Here is an 11407-nt window from a genome sequence, read left to right as displayed (position 1 = left end):
TGCTGGGGGTGCTGCCGGGTGGCAGCTTTATATATGGCACAGCTTTCCATTCATCATCACCATCCTCTAGACAGGATTTCCCTATTTCCATTTTCAGTTTTGCTTTCTGATTAGTTTTTCCTTAGTCCTTTTTTTTTGTGCATGTCTAAGTCTGAGCAGGGGGTTACCCTACTCTAAGGAAGGGAAGGGGGAGCTGGTTCTTTCCCATTGATGCTGTTGGAGTGCAGGGGGGTCCCAAGCTGCTGAGGTCTTATGGTTCAGTGGTGATATGAAAATGTGGCTTTTGGGATGCATTTCAGGGTTTCCTTTTTTGCCTATTTTGTGTGTTACCTTTCTTTGTTTTTCTTTTCAATTCTCTCTGCCTACCCACATCTATTTTTCTTATTTCATGGTCTTTTTTTATTTATGTGTATGAGTTAATATATGTTTTCCTGTATTTGAAATATTTTTAGTCTTCCAGTCTACTTTTTCTATTTCTTTTTTTTTTCTTTTTTGTTCTCTATAACATCTACGGCCTGGCTGTGAAAGAGTTTCTCCTCTCTATGCAAATACCTCACAGAATATTTTTGGGGTCACCTGTCAATTTTCAGAGTTCCCAGGCTATTTCTTCTCAGTGTGTTGATATTTACAAACAAATGCATAAATGTCATTTTTCAACTATTCATGCAGTGGTTGTGATTTCTAGATTTTTGGCGGATTATTACGTTTCGTATTTACTGTAGAAATTAAGCAAAATTAGGTGTTGAAGGAGCGGGTGGGAATATTTGTCTTTGATGTGCCGGTCTGCTTACATCTCGAAAGTGAAAGTGGGCAGAGTTCCAAGTAAAAGTTGTGACTGCTTCCAGGGAAGCTTTCAGCAGCGAACAGTACCGGTAGCTGCTGATACGGGAGGATGGGAGTTTCTCCTGAGGTGTGGGAGGGAATTCTTTTTTTAGTTAAACCGAGTTAATTAATCAGCATGTCGATGCTGTAAATTCTTACTGTGTTTTTTTGGGTTGGGGTTTTGGGGTTTTTTTTGGTATTACATCGGGATATGCCCTCGTCTCTGTTGGTCTGTTGCAGGCTGCCTGGGTAGCAGAGATCTTACACATGCGTTGACTGATGTGTGTGGTACCTAGTGAGCTACTTGGTGGAGCTTAAACCTATTACATCAGATCACTTACCATTTTTCATTCATTTTCTGTCTCATCTTCTGAATGTATTCCTGATATTTCGGGTTTGACTTTAGGCACCTTCTGCATGCTTTCTGTAGGTCAAAAAATACCTATGTTGTCTGAAGAGCAGAGTATCTCTGCTGGCGTTTTCCTATGGGTAGACATGAAATGCAAAGATAACTGGCTTGCACTCTTATTTTGTAATGATTTTTTGTTTTGAATGTTGTATGCACAGGTATGTCGCATAGGGATGTACAGTGCTGATGTGGCTTTCCTCCACCTGAGGGGCAGTGGGAATAATTGCAGTCCTTAGACCCTGTTCTCATGTGGATTTGGTTATATTTTGTCCAGTTTATATAGGGGAAAAATGCTAGTGTGTCATTTCCAGTTCATATCGTAGAACCATAAAATGGTTCGGGTTGGAAAGAACCTTAATACCATCTAGTTCCACCCCCCTGCCATGGCCAGGGATGCCTCATGCTAAACCATGTTGCCCAAGGCTCTGTCCAACCTGGCCTTGAACACTGCCAGGGATGGAGCATTTACCAGTTCTCTCTCTGGTCAGCCTGTTACAGTGCCTCACCACCCTCACAGTGAAGAACTTCTACCTTAGATCTAACCTGAACTTCCCCTGTGTAAGTTTAAACCCGTCACTCTTTGTCCTCTAGCTATAGTTCCTGATGAAGAGTCCCTCTCCACTGAATCCTGCTCAGATGTCTTTTCCCAGTCTGTTTTTTTTGGCTTTTTCCTTGGAATGAGATGGGAGTGGTGCTGTAAGACTTTCAATGTTAATTTGGTTGTATTTTATTAAATGGTTCATGCCAGAGTCGATAAGGTGGAATTACGTGGGAATAAAAGGATGATGAAATATGGCACTGTTTCAGGTTATAGAAGCACCTGCAATACTAAATCTTCGTTGGATTGTTTCATGTTCAGTGATGGAGGATTGGGTGTAGGAAATGGAGCTAATGCACAGAAATACAGAAAGGTGGAAGGTGCTGTCAACTGTGAGAGAACATTTGAGGTGCCAGGGAATTTGCTGAGGCAGGTATGAAGGAAGAGGATGTTTTTCCTTGGGTTGGGGCAATCCCAAGCACACATACAAACTGGGCAGAGAATGGATTGAGAGCAGCCCTGAGGAGGAGGACTTGGGGGTGTTGGTTGACAAGAAGCTCAACATGACCTGGCAGTGTGCACTTGCAGCCCAGAAACCAACCATATGCTGGGCTGCATCAAAAGGAACCAGCAGGTCAATGGAGAGGATCCTGCCCCTCTACTCTGCTCTCATGACACCCCTCTGCAGTCCTGCATCGACCTCTGGGGCAACAACACAAGAGGGACATGGACCTGCTTGAGTGAGTTTGGAGGAGGCCACGGAGATGCTGCAAGGGCTGGAGCAGCTCTGCTCTGGAGCCAGGCTGGGAGAGCTGGGCTGGGTCAGCCTGGAGAAGAGAAGGCTTTAGGGAGACCTTAGAGTAGCTCCACTGCCTAAAGGGGCTACAAGAAAACTCGAGAGGGGATTTTTACAAAGGCAAGTAGTGAGAGGACAAGGGGAACGGCTTTAAACTGACAGAGGGGAGATTTAGATTAGACAACGGCAAGAAGCTCTTCCCTGTGAGGGTGCTGAGGTGCTGGCACAGGGTGCCCAGAGAAGCTGTGGCTGCCCCATCCCTGGCAGTGTTCAAGGCCAGGTTGGACGCAGGGGCTTGGAGCAACCTGCTCTAGTGGAAGGGGGGGTTGGAACTGGATGAGCTTTAAGGTCCCTTCTAACCCAAACCAGTCTGTGATTTTTAAGTGTTGGAGATGTGTGGAAATGGTTAAATCTCAATGGATCAGAGGTGATGAGGAGTAAACCATGAGAATTAATGCATAGTAGAGTACTAGCCCCATATGTGGAGTTCATCCAAGGAGCTAAGGGCAGACTTTTCTCTTTTTCTCCCAAACTGAGGACAAAATGCTGCTTTGTTTTTGCTGACATGTCCTGTTATCTCGGAGTGCAGACTATCTAGGGTGAGGACTGTCTTACTTTCCTGTAGAAGACTTAGAAGAATAACCTAAGGCAGTGATCTGCACCTTTTTCGATTGCACACCCCGTCAGTTAAAAATTTGTGAGCACTCATCCCCAATATATTTTTAGTCCTAAATTGAATACGTATAATACTGTGCTAATGTGACTGTTATAAAACATACACAAAAATAAAAATTAAAAAAGGTTTAAAGGTTAAACTAGCACTATTTTTTTTTTTATTTTATTTTATTTACTAATGGTACCAGAACTATTTTCTTCATGCACCCCAATGGATTGTCTTTCACATCCCACTTTGGAGACTACTGATCTGAGTTTTCCTGAAATGCAGTTTAAATAAACTTCCCAGTCATCTTGTAGTAATTCGTTTTAACTTCCCTTTTTGGGTTTTGTTTGCTTGTTTGTTTGTTTGTTTTAAAATGTTTGTGCTGGTTTCTTGTCTGTTGTTTCCACTTACAGAGAATAGGGCATGGCACAAGGGTAAAACCTTTAGACTACATCCACATTATGGTTACAGTCCTGGCCGACCCTGGGTCTTTGGCTCACAATGGTCTGTTGCTCTTCCAGACACTGGAAGAGTCTTCTCACTGGAATATGACAACTCAGAGCTGAGGGTTGGGAGGGGAAAGTGTGTAGTCATTGTCTTTAACTCACCATTAAGAGATGAAGTTATTTGTTATACAATACTAAAAGCATCATAAAGTAGATTTATTTTGAAGTTGAGGATCCACATAAACCTAAAGCTCTACAGTAAGCGATAAGGTCAGCTTCTGCCCAAACTTCGTTTAGTTCTTTCCTGACAAATTTTCTTACGATTGTAATGCAGGGTTCATAAGAGCTGTCCACCTTTGTTGTGGTTTCAACTATTAATAAATGATGTTGTCTCTTTCCAAGGATTACTATGGAATTACATTCCCTGCTCCAGCAACCTTGACAGGCAGAGATGGGAGCCTTGCTAACAACCCATACTCAGGTGAGTGCTGTCTAAAGGTGAGGATGGTAAGTGAGATGTGCTGGTTTCTAAATGCAGGTCATCCTGCCATTGCTGAAAGAGCAATTGTTTTTCCCTATTGCAGTCAGTTAAACCCATCAGTCCAAACTAGACAGACAGAAGCGAGTATCTCCCTGTTAGCACTAACACTGATGTTTCTTCATGGGTTTGGTCAGTAATTCATATGTGACTTCTGTGAATTAGCTGGATAGCCTTTGAGAACACGTGCAGAATTGTTATGAATGGAAACACGGTGTCATATGGTGCCCTTCCTGAGCATGTACAGGTGCTCGAAAGATATTCCGTAGCTTAATCATTCTTCTCAAAATTCAGCTGGCTTGCTTTCCTTTTTTGTGGCACTGGAACAGACTCCTCTCAGCAGCACCCCATACTTTGTTACTGCTATTTTAGCACTGTTATGTTTCCATCTCGCAGGCTGTCCCTCACCCTCCCCAAATCTAAAGGATTTCATTCACAAAAGCAAGTGGTTTAGGAAGCCTTTCCTCGTTCCTGATCTTGCTCTTCAATTATTGGTGTGCAGAGATGACATTAATGCCATCCAGGATTTTCAGCCCATGGTTTTTATTCACTGCAACCTGATTACAACTTAAAACTGTAGTCATACACAGTACAATTCCTATATTGATGGTGTTAAGTGTTGTCATACTTTTTGATAATCAACAAAAAGGAGTACTGGCTAGGAATAAGATAATGCGATTGATGTATGTAAACTCCCTAAAAAAGATGTGAGTGTGCTGTTCTGTAGGCTGCCAGAAAATGCAAGTGTTCAAGAGTTTTCTGCTTCATAATCGCTTCTCTCAGGAGGCTTATTTTGGGTTTTTAACCAAATTTCCCTTCCTACTTCTTCAATAAGGTGGCTCAAGATGCAAGCCTTGCTTTCCTGGCCTTCAGCTACTGTCTCCAGAACTTTGGTGGTGTGAGGAACCAGACATCTTAACTAGTCATGCTTGACAAATAAACAGACATTGACAAATATATACCCATCTCTGCCTGTAAATTCTAACTTGCTTTCGGCCCATGAAGCTTAGCTAATCAGTTTAACCTACAGGAGAGTCACACTTTAACCCAACCAACCATTTGCTTTTTGGCTATTTACCATACTTCTGCTTTTAGCATGTTTTATTCCAATGATCTGATAGTAATGAATCTGCTTAGACCATGTGAGATAGGTAAGTATTGGTTATCTCCACTTTATCAGTGGATTAGCCACAGCACAGAGCTCAGTGCGACAAACATGCAAGGTCCTTGTGGCCATCAGGAGCAGAGACCAGGAGAGTGCTCCCCATGAACAACTGCAGGCTTTCAAGTGTAAGATGTGCTCTATTCTGCAGTGGTCTACTTGTATTCAGAGGATTTGAGCCTTGTGAGTCCTCCACTTTCAGAGTAGGTAGAATAGGTTTTCTGATCAGTTCCTCCTTTCGCAGGTGACGTAACGAAGTTTGGCCGTGGGGATTCTGCCTCCCCTGCTCCGGCGACCACGCTTGCCCAGCCGCAGCAGAACCAGACGCAGACTCACCACACGACTCAGCAGCCCTTCCTCAACCCAACCCTGCCCCCAGGGTACAGCTACACTGGGTTACCTTACTATGCTGGTGTGCCCGGTGTACCCAGTGCATTCCAGTATGGGCCAACCATGTTTGTAAGTGTGACAGCCTAAGCTGTAACCCTCCCTTCGTGCCTCTCTGGTTTTGCTCTCTCCAGCCCAAACTTTCTACATCTTGGAATCATGGAATGCTTTGTGTGGGAAGGTCATTTGGTCCAACTGCCCAGCAATGAGCAGGGATGTTTTCCACTAGACCATGTTACTCCAAGCCCCTGTGTCCAACCTGGCCTTGAACACTGCCAGGGATGGGGCAGCCACAGCTTCTCTAGGCACCCTGTGCCAGGGTCTCACCACCCTTGTCGTAAGAAATACCTTCCTTATGTCCAATTTAAACCTACTCTTTTTCAGTTTAAAACCACTGCTCTTTGTCCTGTCAGTACAGGACCTGGTAAAAGGTTTTTCTCCATCTGTCCTATAAGCCCCCTTTAAGTATTGAAAGGTCTCAGTAAGTTATCCCTGGAGCCTTCTCTTCTCCAGGCTGAACAACCCCAGCCCAGCTCTCTCATCCTGACTTCATACGAGAGGTGCTCCAGCCCTCTGAGCATCGTTGTGGCCCTTCTCTGGACCTGCCCTAATAGTTCCATCTCTCTCTCTTGTACTGGGGACCCCAGAAGTGGATCCAGTACTCAGGTGGGGTCTCATGAGAATGGTCTGTAGCATTATCTTCCCTAGCCTGCAAGGGATCTCCAAAAACATGCAAGATCGAGAAAACAGCTGTCGTCCCTTCCCCAAGAAAAACAGGAAATTTAAAATGCTGGAAGCATAAGTGCCATGTCCTGTGCCATCCCAGAGCTCCCAGCTCCATAGTAAATTTCCCACATGACATGGAGGCGCTTTCCCCACTAGATGGCAGAGGCAGCTTGTGTTTTATGTTCTGTTCCCCAGTTAACGGGGCCGTTTGTTCCCTTCCTTTGTTCAGGTACCTCCAGCATCTGCAAAGCAGCATGGAGTCAACCTGAACACCGCGTCGACTCCTTTCCAGCAAGCGAGTGGCTATGGGCAGCACGGCTATGGGGCAGGTATGCTCACCACTGCGCCTTTCACGTGAGTGCCTGCCCAGCTGCTTGCACACTCTTAACACCTTGTCTTGTACACACCGGCAGGCTATGATGACTTAACGCAGGGAACGGCAGCTGGAGATTACAGCAAAGGAGGCTACAGTGGGTCATCTCAAGCACAAAACAAATCTGCTGGCACTGGACCTGGGAAAGGTAACACATGAGACTTGAGGGTGGTCTTCAGTGGGAGTTAGTAAGGCCGATTCCCAGTGCTGTGCAGTCAGCACAGCAGCCAGCTCTAAACAGGGTCATGATCCAAGCTGTTTCTCCATCTCCCGTATACAAAATGCTTTTTTTAGTGGACCAGTTGTTCCTTCTAAACCTTGTGGCTGAATTTTGTGTAAGGATCTGTGTGGCTGATGCGCAGCTTTGTCCACAGTTATCCACGGGAGACGTGGTGAACTGTTTCCACTGCCAAAGTTTACTTTGCTGAAGAATAGTGGTCCTGCAGCAGTGTTGTGCTTTCGAACCCTAAGCAGCTGGATGATGCTGCTGAAATGGTCCTCTGCCAAATGAAGACTAGATTTTGAGTTTCTTGGTAGGCACCTAAGACAGCTGCGTGTTAGGGGCAAGCAGGGCAGTTCACACATCCGGGCTGTTGTTTCACCTGCTGTGCGTATACCCTGTTAACTCATTGCATTGTTTCATGCCTGGAAATGTTTCTTTTCTGACTGTAAAGGCTGGAGAATTTATACAGCTTATATGAAAGCTTGATTCTGCACACGCTGGTTAGACCTGAGAAATTTTTACTGAACTGCTTAGCACTAACTAGTTCATCCCTGAGCTTAAGCAAATACCAAGCATTTGCTGTGCATTTGAAACACCAACTGGACTGTCTTCAGCCAACAATGACACTCTCCTCTATGGAGGAGCAATCCAAAAAGGAGCCCCCTTTTCCTGAGAAAGGGGCAACCTTAGCACAGTACACACGCTCCAAGTCCAATCCTGATTCACTGGCCAAAGGAACCACTGGTTTTATTCTGATCCAAGTGGAATGATTGGAGACAGTCTTTACAAGACTGTGAATAAGTGCCTGGTTTGAGAGCCACCTTGCTGGTAAGTGAGTGTTTCTGAGCCTGTTGTGGCAGTAGCTAGTCCAGGTGGAAGCCAGCCTGAATCAGAAGAGCACTATAGACCTCACCCTTCTGCAGGATGTGAAAGGACAAAGGGCTGGAATGTGTAGCAGATGCTGAGTCTCTTTGCTCAGCATACTACTGGAAAGCCCTTGAATACTGCAGTAGAGCCAAATGCATCCCTCATTCTAGGGGAAAGCTGGCTTTTTGTGAGTGTATATGAGTGTTTGGTGCAGCCAGTGCTGCCTGGTGAAGTGCTTTGAACCCAAGCAGTGACTGCTGGGTTGTGGACATGGGTGATTTATCCCAGTGGGACGGGTTCCCGCGCTGCAGCAGAAGGGAGGAACCAAGCCCTTCCTTCTGTTCCCATAGCAGGTCTGAGAGCAGAGGGGTCCCTCAGGGCTGGCCAGCAGTAGCAGTGTGACATGTGGAGCAGTGGCTGTGGGTAATGGTGCACCCATTGTGGCCACTGGAGGTGCCAATGGCAAAGCATTGGCTCGTGCTGGGTGGTGTTTGACTTTCTTATTGTTGGTGGCTTGTTTCTTGTTTTCCAGGTGTTTCAGTGACCTCAAGTAACACAGGTGTGCCTGATATCAGTGGCTCAGTCTATAACAAGACTCAGGTGAGCAACACTGGGCTCTTCTCCTGGATGGCCTGAGGCCAGGCTGATGGTCCCCTTGTGTTTGCAGGATCTCGGGGTCAGCAGGCCATGGCATTTCTGGTTCTGTTTGCTGTTGGAGTGGAGTCTCACCCTCTGTCCCACCATTTCTGCCCTGTCAGCTCCTGACAGCAGCTGCTGGCACACAGAGTCATAGAATCACAGAATGGTTTTGGTTGGAAAGGACCTTAAGATCATCTAGTTCCAACCCCCCTGCACAGGCGCAGCACTACCCGAAATACCTGAGGGCCCCTGTGCTATGCTGTCCTGTGGCCATACACAGCATACAGCTTCCCAGGGAAGACAGAAAGGGCTCTTGACAACGTGTGGTGGGCTTATGTCCAGCTCCCGTTTTCTCCCTGCACCCTCAGCCAGGGTAATTAGTGTCTGGCTGTGATCCACGCTTACAAATAGGAAGCCATCTCTCAGCTACATGCTTAGTGTTTGGGGTCAACCAGAGGCCAGGGGAAGGAAAATCTTACTGCAAGTTGTTCTTGCATTTTTGTTGGGCTGCCCTGGTAGGTCAAGGCTGAGCCCCTGCAATGTGTGAAGGACTGATTTCAGGCAGCTGCTGCCATCCCATGTCCCACTGAGTAAAAAAAGGTCAGTGAGAGAAGGAACACAGTAGCTGTGGAAATAGAAATAAAATGTTGGAGACATTAGTGCAGAAACATGGGTGAGAACAGGAGCTGAAACTCCTGAACTCCTCTGCTGAGGTGCTTGCTCATGGGGTTGACGAAAGGTTCAGGTGATGTGTTTGGGCCACTCTTGTTCTTACCTGTTCGCTGTGGGGCTGCTCACATTAGCCTCTGACACTGTCCCCCTCACCTCCCATGCAGACGTTTGACAAGCAGGGATTCCATGCTGGTACACCACCTCCTTTCAGCCTGCCCTCTGCTCTTGGATCGACTGGGCCCCTGAACCCTGGTGCTGCCCCGGGTTATGCTCCAGCCCCGTTTCTCCATATCCTCCCTGCGCATCAGCAGCCTCATTCCCAGTTGCTGCATCATCATCTTCAGCAAGATGGGCAGGTGAGTTTGCCCCTTCTTACCTCTACAGCATGCCTCAGAACAGATTGCTTCCCCCGCATCCCAGGAGGGTTTAGCAGGGTTTTGCTTCCTTCTAGGTCTTTGTTTTGCTCACTGGGAAAAGGGATTGTCAGTGATTGCGGATTGACAGACTTGCTGTTGACCAGGCTGGGGAGGGAACCTCAGGAAGTTCAGCAAGGGGAAGTGCTGAGTCCTGCCCCTGGGGAGGAACAACCCCATGTGCTAGTATATGCTGGGGGCCAAAGCAGCTTTGCAGAGAAGGCCCTGGGGGTCCTGGTGGTCACCATGTTGACCATGAGCCAACAGGACAACGGAATCCTGGGCTGCATCAGGCAAGGCGCTGCCAGCAGGTTAAGAGACCTGATCCTTCCCCTCTGCTCAGCACTGGTGAGGTTACAGCTGGAGTACTGTGTCCAGTTCTGGGGTTCCCAGTATGAGAGAGACATGGACATACTAAGGAGAGTCCAACATAGGTCCACAAGGATGGTGAAAGGACTGCAGCATCCCTCCTGTGAGGAAAGGCTGAGAGAGCTGGGACTGCTGAGCCTGGAGAACAATAGGCTCAGGGGTTGGACAAGATACCTCAAGAGATCCCTGCCAGCCTCAGCTAGCCTGAGAGTATGTGAAGAGGCCATCCTGATGTGGGGTGTGGAGAGATGGGCTGTGAGCTGCGAGGCTGAGGCAAGTGCTGCGTCAGCAGAGCAGGACGTGAGCACTTGTACAGTAGCCCTGGGAGATAACGTCCAGCATCCCATTGCAGATTGCTTATCAGCTCTGATTTGGTTTCACCAGCTCATGCGTTTCCTTTCCTCACTATCAATGTTCCTTGAAAAAACAGAATGTCCTGCCTTACAGTCCAGAAATAGGAAATTACTTCTTGCTCTGCGTGTGTGACGTCCTTGGCTGGTGCACCACCTTTGTTCACCTTGAGAGAAGGGAGCTCCTTTGCTGTCCCTACTCCTGCTCCTCTCCTTCCTTGTGCTTGAAGTTGTCTTGGGTGGGAGGCAGTGGTATGGTGCATCCCCACGTTTCTGCTTCGGTGTCTCTGTGGCTGCTCATCCTGGATTGTGAGACACAGAGATGCAGGGCAGCAGCGGGTCAATTCAGGGGGAGCATCGCTGTGTTGGTGGGCACTAGGGCTGTCCCCTGGGGTGGCAGCTCCTCTGGTGATGTTCAGATGCACTCTTCTTCCTACAGCAGCTGATGCCTCCGTCTCCTTCGTTTCCTGTTTCTAGGGTGGATCTGGCCAACGCAACCAACCCAGCACCATGCAGCAAAAGTCTCAGGCTACCAAACCCGCCTATGGCACTTCTCCATACTGGACAAACTAAATCCGACACCGGGGAGGAGGGAGAGAGTGGAAGGAGAGGAGGAGAAAAAGAAACAAGAAAAAGTGAAAGAAAAGAGAAAAAAGAAAAAAAAAGAAGCCGAAGCCCATTCCTGGAATTATTAGGAGAAGTAACTGCTCAGCCAAACATCTGTGCGGGGAGAACTGCAGCCAGCCATCCATCCTCTGTGTGACTCGCCTGCTTCCTCTTTGAGTTGCTGTTGTATGTAATATATTTATGTATGTATTTGTAAATGTAATAGAGCCTAAATGTGGTTTTTCTGCATCTTGCAGCCTGTTTTATTTTCTTTGTAGGAAAACTAATTATTCATTTCCCATCTGTACCAGGGCATCCTTCCTTGTTCTTTCTTTAAGCTCTATGGGCTTTATAACTCTGTCAAAGACAAACTGTACCTTTTTTTTTTTTTTTTTTTTTTCTTTTTTGGA

At 46.8% G+C, this 11407-nt stretch overlaps 1 protein-coding gene across 1 annotated transcript; it reads left to right on the top strand.

Moving 5' to 3' along the window:
- Positions 1-2090: 2090 nt before the first annotated feature.
- On the top strand, positions 2091-11026 carry UBAP2 (ubiquitin associated protein 2; the record flags this gene model as incomplete). The annotated part of the gene is made up of 8 exons (XM_010012987.1): positions 2091-2202; positions 4075-4153; positions 5617-5831; positions 6715-6814; positions 6899-7006; positions 8481-8548; positions 9424-9615; positions 10869-11026. Coding segments are annotated over 8 exons (970 nt in total), but the record flags the coding sequence as incomplete, so codon positions are not given.
- Between the last annotated feature and the right edge of the window lie 381 nt (positions 11027-11407).

This window comes from Nestor notabilis, unplaced genomic scaffold (assembly GCF_000696875.1).
Source record: "Nestor notabilis isolate BGI_N333 unplaced genomic scaffold, ASM69687v1 scaffold26930, whole genome shotgun sequence".
In the NCBI taxonomy this organism is placed as follows: domain Eukaryota; kingdom Metazoa; phylum Chordata; class Aves; order Psittaciformes; family Psittacidae; genus Nestor; species Nestor notabilis.
The sequence above is the reverse complement of the archived record's forward strand: the minus strand, read 5'-3'. Positions and strand labels throughout refer to the sequence as shown.